The sequence below is a fragment of the Gracilinanus agilis genome, chromosome 4 (genome assembly GCF_016433145.1).
Source record: "Gracilinanus agilis isolate LMUSP501 chromosome 4, AgileGrace, whole genome shotgun sequence".
NCBI classification, from domain to species: Eukaryota; Metazoa; Chordata; class Mammalia; order Didelphimorphia; family Didelphidae; genus Gracilinanus; species Gracilinanus agilis.
In genome coordinates this window covers 19,012,512-19,026,769 of record NC_058133.1, presented here as the reverse complement: position 1 = coordinate 19,026,769, position 14,258 = coordinate 19,012,512, and the positions used below count along the sequence as shown (strand labels likewise).

At 41.9% G+C, this 14,258-nt stretch overlaps 1 protein-coding gene across 1 annotated transcript in view; it reads left to right on the top strand.

Annotated features, from left to right (window-relative positions):
* Positions 1-14,258, top strand: part of FGGY (FGGY carbohydrate kinase domain containing) — a 572,506-nt gene that overhangs the window by 42,166 nt on the left and 516,082 nt on the right. Inside the window, exon 4 of the mRNA XM_044673617.1 lies at positions 9,866-10,017. Within this exon, the coding sequence (XP_044529552.1) occupies positions 9,866-10,017 (152 nt within the window). The remainder of the gene's footprint in view (positions 1-9,865; positions 10,018-14,258) is intronic.

Below are 14,258 nucleotides of genomic sequence, written 5' to 3'. Positions count from 1 at the left end.
TTAAGTGACTTGCCCAGGGTCACACAATTAGGAAGTATTGGAGGTCAAATTTGAACCCAGATCCTCCCATCTCTAGGTCTGGCTTTCAGTTCACCTAGCTGCCCCACAATTCTAACACTGAAGCTCAGAAATGTTGATTGAGTTGCCTAAGGTCACCCAGTTGGTACATGCAGGAATGGGACTCAACCTTTGGTCTTCCACTCTTCAGATTTCAGTTTAATGTCCTTTCCTTCATTCTGTGTTTTTTTCCCTCCTATCCTTTCTTTTTTTTTTATTTAAATTGATTTTTTGTTTGTTACATTAAAATCCCAGTTAAGTCCCCTCTTCTCTTCCTCCCATTAGAGAAGGCGTCCAGAATGGCTAAACACGTTTTGTCTCCCTTCTCGGAGGTGGCTCTGGGCGCTGCTGTTCGTTGTGAGGGTAGTCAAGGGTGTGAGTGACAGAACTCTTGGCTTAATTGCCTGAATATCAGTCCTCTGTTTCTTTTTACGTTTTTATTGGCTGCTGATGACTGACTAGCATAGCAATTGTGGCCTTCCATGCTCAGCCCTCATACCTTTCCTTCATCACAAAGATGTGGGAAGAATAAAAAATCAAGATAAAAGTTCTGGCCCATCCTTCACAGGGAGAGGCAGCTGCGTCCATGAAGGATGGCTTTGACTCTGGGTTGAAATACGCCATTCTTGAACTCAGCCTGACTCTGCTGAAGACACACATCACTGAGCGAGATAGAAGTAACGCTTTACCTCCATCTCGATAGTCTGTCACCGAGCTGAGCCCGGGTGTTTTACCGTGGCTTATCTAGTGAGGAGGAGAAAGAGTGCCAATAGGATAAAATGGAATCTCAAGCAACTCATCACTGGTTTTACCCTGTGGAGAAGACATTTCCGTCAGGTTTTTTTTTAACTTATTTTTTAAACCCTTAACTTCTGTGTAATGGCTCCAAGGCAGAAGAGTGGTAAGGGTGGGCAATGGGGGTCAAGTGACTTGCCCAGGGTCACACAGCTGGGAAGTGTCTGAGGCCAGATTTGAACCAAGGATGTCCCGTCTCTAGGCCTGGCTCTCAATCCACTGAGCTACCCAGCTGTCCCAAAAGCTTGACATTAATTTAAATAATAGACAAATAGAGTAAAATACAAATGCCCTGTAGCACTCTACTTGGTTTGACAAATCTGGTTCCCTAAATTTAACACTATGAATTTGCATAGTAACTCCTTCATATTTGGTTCCCAAACTATTCAAAGAAAGCAAAAGTATAATATTAAAACAGCTGATCACAACATTACGGCTATGTCCATCTGCTCTGTAACTGACTTTTTCCTAGTCATCAACATTGGGTGACAGGGGTTTGTTGTAGAAGATCTTTGGGTATTTGGCTCGAGTCATCCATTTCTCATCCTCATCTTCTATTTTGAAATCCTTAAATTCCATCTTAGAATCAATAGTATATATTGGTTCCAAGGTAAAAAAGTGGTAAAGGATAGGCAATGGGGGTTGAGTGACTTGCCCAGAGTCACACAACCATAAAGAGCCTGAGGTTAAATTTGAATCCAAGACCTACAATCTCTAGGCCTGGCTCTGAGTTCAAAGAGCCACCTCGCTGCCCCCTAATCCTCACCTTCTGCTTCTGCTTCCTCTTCTAACGTACTAGGTCAACCGACTAAAGGGTGTAAAGGACGCAGGCTCCCTCTGTGTTTAATGCAGGTTGATTTATAAAATTATATCAACTGTGTGGATGAAATTATACCCTTAATGGTTCTCCAAAATGAAGTCTTCCATGCACATGTCAAGACCAAACAGATTTCCAAGGCCTTTGCTTAGCAATCCTCAGATTATCAGAAACAGAGAGAGAAATTTGCTTTCTCTCGTTGCTGAATTTTCAAACTCTGGCTTGATGAAGTGTCCATTCCTGTCATACTTCTTTTTTGGACTTAGCCACCATGACTCTTTGTAGGTATTTTCTTCTTCCCATCTTTCAGTCCCCATTTTAAGTGTTTTCTTCTCCCCATTAGATTAATCCTCCAGGTTAGGGATTATTTTCCTTTTTTCTTATACATCTGTAACCCCAATACTTAGCACAATGCCTGGCATATAGTAAGCTCTTAGTACATACTTGTTGACTGACTGGCACCAGTCAGTGTTCACCACTGTTTAGTGAACAAGCCTTTGTTAGGCACTGGCACTACAAATAGATGCAGAAAGACAGAAAATGCCTTCAAGGAGCTTAATTAAACTCTTTGGAAGGAACATGACGCATGAAGGAAGCTGAAAGGGATGGGGTGGAGAGAGGGTGGAGAAAGCCCAAAGATTCAGAAGTGGAGCTCAGGGAAGAATGAAATCAGGGCCGTCCTGGGTACTTTCCATGAATTGGGGACTTGGGGAAGAAAGGGGAGGGCACATGAGGGCAGAGAGAATTTCCAGGGTTTGAAAATCAGGGGAAGAGTGAACTTCCAGGGTTAGAATATATGGTGGAACAAGTTTGGAAAATCAAGAGTGGAACATAGAGAAGGCTCCTGTTCATTCTAGTATCATGGAAGATGACCAGAGTATAAACACATGTAGACAGACTCTACTGAATGTGTTCCTATTTGCAGATGGCATTGGGCTGTTTGCATCAATCTCCATAAAACTACAGTCTACCTTACCATTCATTGGGTTACTATTCAAAAAAGATTTTCCTAATTATCCACACGAGACAAACCAAATGGATGAAGAATGTCTATCATACAGACTCTTATGTTCAATACATAGGACCACAGGATCCCATATCTAGAAGGGATCATGGGACAAACTTTTAAAAGTACAAGAAATCAAAAGATCATCTTCTCTCGCCATCTCACTTCACGGCAGAGAAAACTGGGGTCTGGAGAAATTATTACTTAAGGAAACGCTAGGTGGCTCGATGGATTGAGAGCCAGGCCTAGAGATAGGAGATTCTAGGTTCAAATCTGCCCTCAGACAAAAATTTCCCAGCTGTGAAAGTCACTTACTCCCCATTGCCTAGCCCTTACCACTCTGTCTTGGAACCAATACACAGTATTGATTTTAAGACAGAAATAAAAAGGGTTTAAAAATTGTTACTTACCCATGGTCACAAAACTAGTGGGTAATTGTGGTTGGACTTGAACCAAGGTCTTTCAAATCCAATGTATTTTCCACTATACCACAGTTGTCAAACACTAACCAGGCTGTTGTATGTGGCCCACAATACTCCCAAATGCCTCTAAACCACATTAAAATGTAATTGGAAAATACCTTATAAAATAACTCAAAATACAATAAAACATGGATAATGTTAGTTTGTGATTTTTTGAGTCAATATGTACCTTTAAGGATTCTTATGTTTGATGTTTTTATTTGACTTTGACAGCAATTCACCATACTATGCTGCAGCCTCAGAGGTCTGGTCAATATCTATTTTGCAGGTGAGGAAACTGAGGCAAGGAGTGGTCAGGTATTTTGATTTTCACAAAATATGTCATCTGAGCCTCATAATACCCCTGAGAAGTAGGGAGTCCTGTTCTCATATACCCATGTCATAAATGGGTTGACCTTGTCACAGGGAGATGCAGTGACCTGCCTGTGGTCACATAGCTACAAAGTGTGAGAGGCGGAGTTTAGATCCAGCGTTCCTTTGTGCACCCTCTCAGTGCATCTCATAGGGATGATTATGCTCTCTTGTCCAAGTACAAAAAGTCTTAGTAAAATGTTCTACTCTTGTAATGAAGATGGCAGCAGATGGTCCCTGTGACCCAAAAACAGCTGCATTTGGGTAGATAGATAGATAGATAGATATAAGTAGATAGATAAATAGATGGATGGATGGATGGATTGATGGATGGATTGATAGATGGACAGATAGATAGATGGAGAGATAGATAAATGGAAAGATAGATAAAAACATGGATGATAGATGGATAGATGGATGGATGGATGGATAGAGCTATAGATAGATGATAGATGAATGGATCTATAGATAGATGGATAGATGGATGGATAGATAGATAGATAGAGGAATGGATAGATAGATAGGAGTGCAGATGGATGGATGGACAGAGACAGACAGATATATATATATATACACATATATATATATATATATAGAGAGAGAGAGAGAGAGAGGGGTAGATGGACAAATGGAGAGAGAAATACATAGATAAAACATATATTGAGTAATTTGTAAGTGCTAACGGTTTAGAATCTGAAACTATTTTGTATTTTTTTAAGGTATGAAGGTGGTGTAGTGCATGGAGGGTTGTTCTCAAAGCCAGGAAGATCCCTGATACATACTAAGTGTATGACCTTATACAAGTCATTTAACTTTTCATTGTCCTAGGCATCTCTCTATGACTCTAGGTTGCAGAGAAGTTGCTCATCTGCATTGGTAGAGCATTCTTCCTCTTCTGGGAGCTCCCGTAACCAGTAAGTTCTGTGGCCAGGCTCTAGCTCCCTATGAAAATACACTCGCTCCATGGCCTCTTCCCCCTTGGGTAAGATATGAGCTCCACTGGCAAATGTGTGGTGATGAATTTGCTCTGGGGTGGGCAGTCTCTTACCCGGACCCTTGGAATATGACTTTTTTAGTCCTTGTAACTACTTAAATGCTTGTTGGACTGAAGTGAATTTCTTGAAACACTGTACTGAACAATGCATGGTGTGGTGGATAGAGTTGGCTTCATTGTCAGGAAGATCTGAGGTCAATCATGGCTTCTGACACAGACTGTGTGACCCTGGGCAAGTCACTTAACCCTCAAGTGGCCCAGGAAGTTTTCTCAGAGTACAAACTGCAGAGCAGTGGTCAGCCTCTATCCATCGAAGGGGTTTCTGCAATGGTAGCTCCTCAGACACAGAGAAATTGCCAAATGGGACGGTGTCCAGAGAAGAGCCCCCCGGATGGGGAAGGGCCTTGAGCGAATGTCAGATGAGGATCAATGCGAGAAAGTGGAGTTATTTAGCTTGGAGACAAGAAAGTTCCATGGAGCTGGGGTAGATGCCTTCAAGTCTTTGAAAGGGCATCCTGGGAGAGAAGGGTGAGACGTGTGCTCGGCCCCATGGGATCCGACAAACAGCACCGAGAAGCCTGAAAGAACACAGGGGAGGCTGGGGGTCAACAGTGACTCCTCAACAATGAGAGCTTTCCCAAAGGGACGCTGGTCCCTAGTGAGGGGCAGGCGCTTCCTTTAACGGCAACTGGGGGGCCACTTGGAGGGGGGTTGTCAGATCTGGAGCAGGCGGCGCCCAGACTTGCCAAAACTCAGATTTTGTCCAATCAAAGGGCCAGGCTCTGTGTGTGTGTGTGTGTGTGTGTGTGTGTGTGTGTGTGTGTGTTAAGTTGTCCTGCTTTGAAGAGACAAAGCCAAGGGGAGCTGATCCTGACTGCCTCACTTCAGTTTCTCTAACCCTAAAGTAAGTTTTCCTAGTTTAACATATCGGAGAAGGAAGGCAATCTGTTGTGCTTGTTATTTTTAAAGGCATTGCACTAGTGAATGTTGGTAGATCTCAGATGGCCTTTAGCTGAGGAGAGGCCTCCAGCCAGAAGGAGCAGGATCCCTGGGGCTGGTTAGGGAGCCAGCAAGTAGGTTCCAAACAGGACAGGAGTTTTAAGTAAAATGCATTTATGACCCTCAATCATTCTTTCATTTTTACTGCTCATGACATTTATAAATCTATAGGAAAGTCTATACACTCCTTAACAGCTGGAAATTTATAGCTACAGTCCTGAGATGGATCTTTATCTCTCTCCTCCTCCTCCTTCCTTTACCTCCCCCTCTGGCTTTCTTTTTCTCCTCTCCCTCCCTCTCCTCTCTGTTTCCCTCTGTCTATCTCTGTCTCTTTTTTGTCTCTCTCCCCACTCCTGTGTCTCTCCTCTCTCCCTGCATGTCCCCATCTCTCTTTGTCTTGGTTTGTCTTTACATTTCTGTCTCTTTCCCTGGCTCCCCTCCCTTCTCTCCCTCCCTCCTTGCCTCCCTCCCTCTCCCTTTCCTGTCTCCTCTCTTTAATAAATGAATCTGACAACAAGCCTCCCCTGCTCCAAAGCCTTCATGGCTTGTGGTTACGAGAACTTACAAATCAAGAATTCTGGGTCATGTCCAGGAAGATGAAATCTAATAGACATAATCTATCAATGCAGTTATTAATTAGGCATTTATTAAGTCCCAGGAACCATTCTGGGAACTGGGGATCCAAAGGCAAAAAGAAAAAGCTCAGATTGCTGGGGGAGACAACATGTAGCCCAAATAAATGTAAAATCTATTCTGAGTGAAGAGAAGGTAATTTGGGGTGGGGGAGGCCCTGGTGGCTGGGGGAACAGGAAAGGCTTCATGGAGGAGGTGGAGGATTTGAGCTGAGCTTGGAAGCAATCTAAGGATTTTAAGGCAGAGATAAAGAATGTGTGTATACAAGGCATAAGGCAGCTAGAAGGCACAGTGTACTCGCAGGAACTCTGTGCCACTAGTCAGGAAGATCTGAATTCAAATCCAGCCTCAGATATTTACTAGCTATGTGACAGACCCTGAGAAAGTCACTTAACCTTTCTCCCAGTTTGATTGATCATCTGGAAAGTGGGCATCATGCTTATAGCCTTTACTCCTCAGGGCTTTTATAAGGATACAATGAGAGAATATTTGTAAAATGTTTTGTGAGCCTTACAGAGTTATATAAATTCTAGTGATGATGATAATGATGATGATGATGATGATGATGATGTTGATGATGATGATGCTGCTAGTGATGAATGGTAGATGCAAAACAATGAAGGTGAGACTTTGAATATCGTGTTCAAGGAAGAGTAAGAATGGTCGTTTGAATACACGTAGAACATACATTGGGAAATAATGTGTGGTAGAATGGATTAGGAGGGTTGGATAATGCCTAAATGCCTAATGGAGGCAAGAGTCAATCCCTGGAGTTTCTTGGCCTGTGGGCAGGCCTTTGAGAAGGTCAGTTTGGCAGCTGTGTGACCGATAGATTAGGAAGAAGGAAGGCTGGAGCGTGAGAGACCAGTTCGGAAATTGTCTCAGTAGTCCCGATGAGAAGCATTGAGGGCCTGACCTCAGCTGGTGGCTGTGGGAGGGGAGAGAAGGGGATACATGTGAGAGTTTCTGTGCAGGTAGACTTGAGATGACTCACAGATGGGTGACTGATTGGATGTGAGGGAAACAGAAAAATCAGGGATGTCCAGGGAGGTGGAAAGCTTTACACTTAAAAAATTGATTTTTTGAGCCCTAGAACAAGATGGGGGCATTATGGCTAGAAAAATCCTCCTCCCTCCAAAAAAAAAGAGAGATCAGGAGATCTCTGGAGCATCAATCCCCACTTGCATTATGATTTGGTATCCTAGAAAGGGAATGCAATGTTAAGAGACAGATTGCCCTATGGATTTGCCCTTGTAAAATATGACACTCAGTTCTGGGTACCACATTTTAGGAAGAGTTGCTGAAGAGGAGGGTGAACAGCACAGTGAAAGGTCTTGATATTCCTCGATAGGCTGAAATCAGCCAGTTAACAAGCATTAAGTTCTTCCCATGTGCCCAGCTTTGTGTGTGCCCAGCACTGGAGAGAGAATGGAAAGCAAAAAGACAGTATCTACCCTAAAGGAGCTCACTGTCTTATGGGGGAAGAGAATAATCTAACAACAGTGTGTGTCAAAGATACCTTGAACCAGAAGGATGGAAGGTAATCTCAGAGGGAAGGTTCTGGGGGACCTGAACAGCCTTCATGCTGATGAGATGAGGCTAAGGAGCTTTAGATAGGAGAAGGGAAGACAAAGGATTATGGATATAAACAGGATTTAGCAGAAAGAGGACTTTGATGTGATCCTGGTTCTCAGAGTAGGACATGAGATTAGCCTTGTTCTGCCTGGTTACAAAGGCAATATAAGGAGCAATGAGAGGGGAGGTACAGAGAGACATTTAGGTTTAATGTCAGAAAAATGTTGTCATTTTCAGTTGTTTTCCATTCTTCATAACCTCATTGGAGGTCTTTTTTGTTTGTTTGTTTGTTTGTTTTTGGCAAAAATATTGGAATAGTTTGTCATTTCATTCTTCAGCTCATGCTACAGATGAGGAAACTGAGGTAAACAGGTTTAAGTGACTTGCCCAGGATCACACAGCTAGTATTATCTGAGGTCAGATTTGAACTCAGGAAGATGAGTTTTCCTGACTCTTGGCCTGCCCTCATTCACTAGCGCTGACCAAAGGTTGACTAGGCTGCCGTAGCAGTGGAGGGGGACGAGGGTCCCCTTCCCCACTGCTACTCCCTGCCAAGGATCCTCAGCCCTAGAGGTTTTTAAAGCTGAATGAACTCTCAATGGGACCTTTGAGTTCTCAGTAAACCGAGATACTGCGAGGCTCCTTCTTGCTTCAAGTAGAAACCAGCAATTCCTAAGCTTGGTCTTCACAGCCCCCACAGTCTGTGCCCAGCCTTCCTTTGTAGTCTCATTTCATACCCTCACTGTGATGAAATCAATTTTCCCTGTCAACCCAGCTAACAGTCAGTCAACTAAGAAGGAGCTGGAAGTCTAAAGGGGGAGACAACAAGCAACTACGTCCACTCCATTTCCTCCTCCATCTTCCCACCCTGGAGCATTCATGTTGGCCATCCCATCTGCTTGGAATTCCCTCCTTCTACATGGACCATCTATTGGAATCCTTCAGGGCTTGAAGGTCCAATGTGCGCTCTCTCTTCCTCCCAGCTGAAGGTGATCCCTCTCTCCGGAATCCTCTTGGCCTGGTCCTTAGATCTCTGCCTTCCCTTTTGTAAACTTTGCTTGGTATCATCCCTACTTGGGTCCATGCCCTGACTATCCCATTGGAGTATAGACTCCCCGAGGGCAACCACTATCTTGTTGTTCATCCTTGAATTTCCCTTGCCTGGAAAAGAACTGGCATCTCCAATGTCGTATTGTTTTCTAGAGATATTAAACACGCCAGCCTTGGACTGCCGGCAACACACAGCACACCCCAACATGGCGCAAAGCAGACTAAAGCGTCATTGAGAGATAACTGAGATAAACAAAAGAAACCAGAAGAGGATAAAACTTAGACAATGCTACACTTTAAAACTAAGTCAGTGTGTAGGCCCACAAGGATGGATCAGGACGGTTTGGGGGCCCCTGTTTCTATCTGAGCTCACGCCACTGCTTGGCTCTCTCCATCAACGTGGCCCAATCACACTGGCCTCCTCAATCTCCTTCTTATGCTGTGATCTCCATTTCTTATCTCCATGCCTTCAGCCTGGCTGTTCCCCATACCTGGAAGGGTCTTCTTTCTGACTTAGTTTCCTTGAAGTCTCAAATCAAATCTAACCTTTTCTAGTTGGCCTTTGCAGACCTCCAGAATGGCTTCTGCCTTACTCTGAGATAACCCTCAATCCACTCTGGACTTAGATTTTAGATACCAGTTTATATACACGTTATCTCCCCCATTAGAGTGTAAGCTCCCTGAGGGCAAAGTTGTTTTTTTTTTTGGGTTGTTTGTTAGTTTTTTTTTTTTTTTTTTGCCTTTCTATATCTAGCACTTAGCTAGGGGTTAATAAATGCTTGTTAATTGGTTGATTATACACAGGTGCTCAGACAAATCCTTGCTTGATTGAACAGGACTCTGTCTCTTACTCTGTTTTTTTGACTTCTCTGCCTTTCTTCATTTACTTTTCCCCTCATATTTCTGTCTCTCACACTGATTATCTCTACTTCCCTATTTGTCTCTTTCTGTGTCTATATGTCTCTGCCTCTATCTCTCTTTTTCTTCTTTGTCTGTCTGTCTTTCTTTGTCTCTGTCTGTCTGTCTCTCCCCTTCTCTCTCTCTGCCTCTGTGTCTTGTCTCTCTCTCTCCACCTCTCTCATTGTCTCTGTGTCCTCCTGAATCAGGGGACTCCAATCGAAACATCATCATGTGGATGGACCACCGTGCAGCTAGTCAAGTAGAGAGGATCAACAGAACCGGGCATCAAGTTCTGAAATTTGTTGGTGGGGCGATGTCTGTGGAAATGCAGCCTCCCAAACTTCTCTGGCTCAAGGAGGTGAGTACTGGAATGGGAGCTTGGGAGAAGGAGTGGCACAGCCAAATGTATCATGCTGTTGATGTAAATAGCTCAACATTTGTTAACCTTGAAATTCTTTGTTTTTCTGTTTCACCTCACTTGAATTCAGGTTACTGGGTCTGAGAAGATTTGGTCTTTTTTGGACAGAGATTTCTTGGTCATTATTATTATTATTATTATTATTTCCAAGGAATTAAGCTTCTTTTTTTGAAGTGTACAGCAAGGGAATGCCAGTTTAATGAATCCCATTAGAGATGGATAAGTGAGAAAGTTCAAGTCCCTAAGAAACCCCAATAAACTTGGAAATCCCTAGGTGGTTTAGAGAGCTGAGAATCTACCTAATGAGCAGTGCCTGGTGAGATTCAGGTTCTTAGTGTAAAATATTAGCTAGGTTGACATTTAAGTTATTCCTGCAGCCAAAGATCCAAGGGAAAAAGAAGACAGTCCTATAGCTTGATTCTCTGGGAGGAACCTTGGAGTCCAAAGGCCTTGGATTCAAATCTCATGCTTGCTCATAATTATTAACGCAATTTATTATCCTTCTCTGACCTTCTTTTCCTCCTCTGAAAAATATATTTTGAGGGTGGGAGGATGGATTGAGACAATTGGATATAACAGTGATAGATTTAGAACCAGGAGGGACCTGGGTTCAGATACTATCCCTGACATTTTCTAGTTGTATGGCCATAGACAAATTACGTGCCCTCTCTGAAACTTACCTGTAAAATGGTGATACTAATATCATTATTGCCTATGGGAGACTCAAATGAGATAACATATTTATAATGTCTAGGGTATTATTATCTAAATATCATTTATTATAAGATTTAAACTCTCCTTTAGCTTAAAAAAATCAAGTTAGCTTGAGGTTGGTTGGGTTGAAAAATGTGCCGTTGTTAACTTCTCAATAGAAAAAAAAAGAAGCAAAAAAAAAAAAAAAGTAGACTATTGAGATTCTAATCCAGAGCTGTCTCAATATTTAGTCCACTAGCCATGTACGTTATAAGAGGTCAGTGGTCTCCCAAGTCAAGACTAGCTTCCCCAGCTGGCACCTGGATTGACTTTAGCTGTTGTCATTCAGTCATTTTGGGTTGTGTTTGTCACTCTGTGACTCCATTTGGGCTTTCTTGGCAAAGATACTGGAGTGATTTGTCATGTGAGGAAACTGAGGCCAACAAGATTATGTGACTTGTCCAGGATCTATAGCTAGTTTCTGAAGCCAGATTTGAACTCAGGGAGAAGAGTCTTCTTGAGTCCACTTTCCTCCTAGCTACCCCACTCCTTCAACTAAGTCCCTGCCATCAATGCACAGAAAAATTACCAGGGAAGATCACTTCTCCTTGCTTCCCCTGCCCTCCTCTCCCCTCCTTTCCCAGTACCCAGAAGGCTAAGAGATGTTCCCCACCCTCAAGTTGCTTACAATTGAGCTGACAAAATTGGGTGACAAATTAACATGCATAAGTCAATTAGAGAACTACTGAGTACCAAAGGACATAATAACTTCCTGATTCTCTGATTCAAAGGCTGGTAATCTGCTGATTAAGTGCAAGGGTTGAAGTCAGCTAGACCTGGGTTCAAATTCTACCTCTTGACACTTGGAGGCTATGGGACCCTGGACAAGTCCGGTAACCTCAATGCACCTCAAACAATTCTCTAGGACTCTTTTATAACAACTAAAACTGGATGGCTTGCGGTCAGCATAGGTGGAAGAAGTTCTACACCCTGGCAAAGTATTTGTACTGTCTACCTCATGGGATGGAAGAGAGCACTTTGTAATTTGTCGAGGCTCTGTATAAATATGTTATAATTATCTCAAGCTCTCCCTGTTACATCCTTATGTCAACATTTTCCCAGGATCTCTTCTAATTGAATAAGATGCTAAACATGTCTTCTTTGTATATGATCCTCAAAGGAGATTTGTAGCTTCTCTGTAATTAATATGTGAACTTAATATGAACCAGATTTCCTCTGAAGCTTATAAATAAGGTTCTTCTGCCTGGTGACTTCCTCCTCAACACGAACAGCCTCTTTAGACAACATTCCTTGCTTCCCTCAGGTGGTAAAAAGCCCTCCCCCAGGACCCAGGTAGTATTTAACTCTACTTTTCTGCCCATTCCACATTTACTTTCTTGCCCTGTGGTTCCTGGTCTGTCTTTCTGATCCTTGAGCTTGCCCATAAATGGGATTGCTAGGTGCTGTTATGGATGGGATGTTGAACTCGGAGTCAGGAAGACTTGAGTTTGAATCCTACCTCCCAGTGTTGTTGTGAAGAATGAGAAATAATCTGTAGAGCAGTCTGTTACCTTTCAAGTGCTATATAAATGATAACTGTTATTATTAAAAAATAATGTCCCTGAAGTCATACTCTCTGAAGAGTGCCGGCTTTGGTACCATTTGGACTTGGGTTCAAATTCTGATCATCACTCACTACCTCTGTGACCTTAGGCAAACCTCTACATCTTGCTGGAACCTATAAAATTAGAAGTTGGATAGTTTAGAAAATGGACGGTCCCTCATATAGTACATTCAACATAATCAACAATAATTTTGTTCAGTAGTCTACTTTTTGCTTCTAGCAGTCCTAAAATAGAATCCCATCTTAAATTCTGAGATGTATTTTTTTTATTTTTGTTTGTTTATGATAACAGAGCCAGAGAAATGTTAGAAATGCTACTGTATTTAGAGTCAACAAATCTGGATTCAAATCCTAATTCTATCATTTTGTGCCTTTTTGATTTTTTTCTTTTTTTTTTAACATTTATTAATGTTCATTTTTAACATGGTTACATGATTCATGCTCCTACCCTTTTCGATTTTTAACAAATTTATTACCTTCTCTGGGTCTCAGTTTTGTTGTCTATAAAATGGGAGAACCAGACTAGATAATTTCCAAGGTCCATTCCAATGCTTCAAGTCAAAATTTCAGATGCTTCCAGCATTTTGATACATCCTTTCTTCAATGACATTCAGTTCAATTTAAGCGGGGATTCATTAAGTACCTTAGGCAAACCTCTACATCTTGCTGGAACCTATAAGAATTAGAAGTTGGATAGTTTAGAGTTAGTCACAGTTTAGTCAACTGTGACAGGTTTTGGGAATATATCATTAATGCTTCAAGAATCTGTAAATTCATTATCACAGTAAAATTCTTCCACTGATGGAGATTGAAAGATATTTGTAAATTAGTAAACATTTCTTCCAGATTTGCCCAAAACTCAGGATCACATGGCTAGACAGAGCCTTAATTAGGGAGTCAGGGGATCATAGATTTAGAGCTGGAAGGGACCTCAGGGTTTATTTAGTCCAGTCGTTCCCAAACTTTTTTGGCCTCCCGCCCCCTTTCCAGAAAAAAAAATATTACTTAGCCCCCTGGAAATTAATTTTAAAAATTTAATAGCAATTAATAGGAAAGATGCACCTGTAACCATCACTGCTCCCCTAGATTGCTGCAGCACCCACCAGGGGTAGCGCCCACTTTGGGAATCACTGATTTGGTCCAACCCACTCATTTTACAGAGGAGGAAATCAGGAACCAATACACTGAAATTTGTCCAAGGTCACACAGGAATTAAGTTAATGGTGCTAACCTTCAAATCCAGTTCCTTTGGTTCCAAAGCCAACATCCACCCTACACTCCTACTGGGCTAAGAAATATTCAAGGTACACTTTGACTCAGTTCTCCCTGACTTCAGAACAAGCACACTGTCTTCTATGTCACAGGTGATGGAGACAAAGGCAAAAATGAACTAGTCTTTATACTCCAAACTTCCATTGTACTGGGTCATATGGCAGCATGCACCAAAAAAACCAACATAAATGTTTCCCTGTATGAAAAGTTGAATCTGATGGCTCCCAAGATCCTTTCCAATTCTAATATTATATTCTCTTATCTTGAAAACAACTCTGCTAGGAAATAGCTGTTCTTTCTTACTAAGAACTTACATTTCCATAATATGGTTATAGATTGTTGTAACGATAACCCTATGGGATGAATAGTGAACATTTTGATAATCTTATAGAAGCAACATTCCTAGAAGAGGGAAGGATGCTGCATCACACAATAAAGTCAAGTCAAGAAGTATTTATTAAGCACCTACTATGTGTCAGGCACGGTGTTAAACTCTAGAGATAACAAAGAATAGAAAAATAGTCCCTGCTCTCAAGGAATATAATATAATATGATATGATATAATATGATATAATATAATATAATATAATAT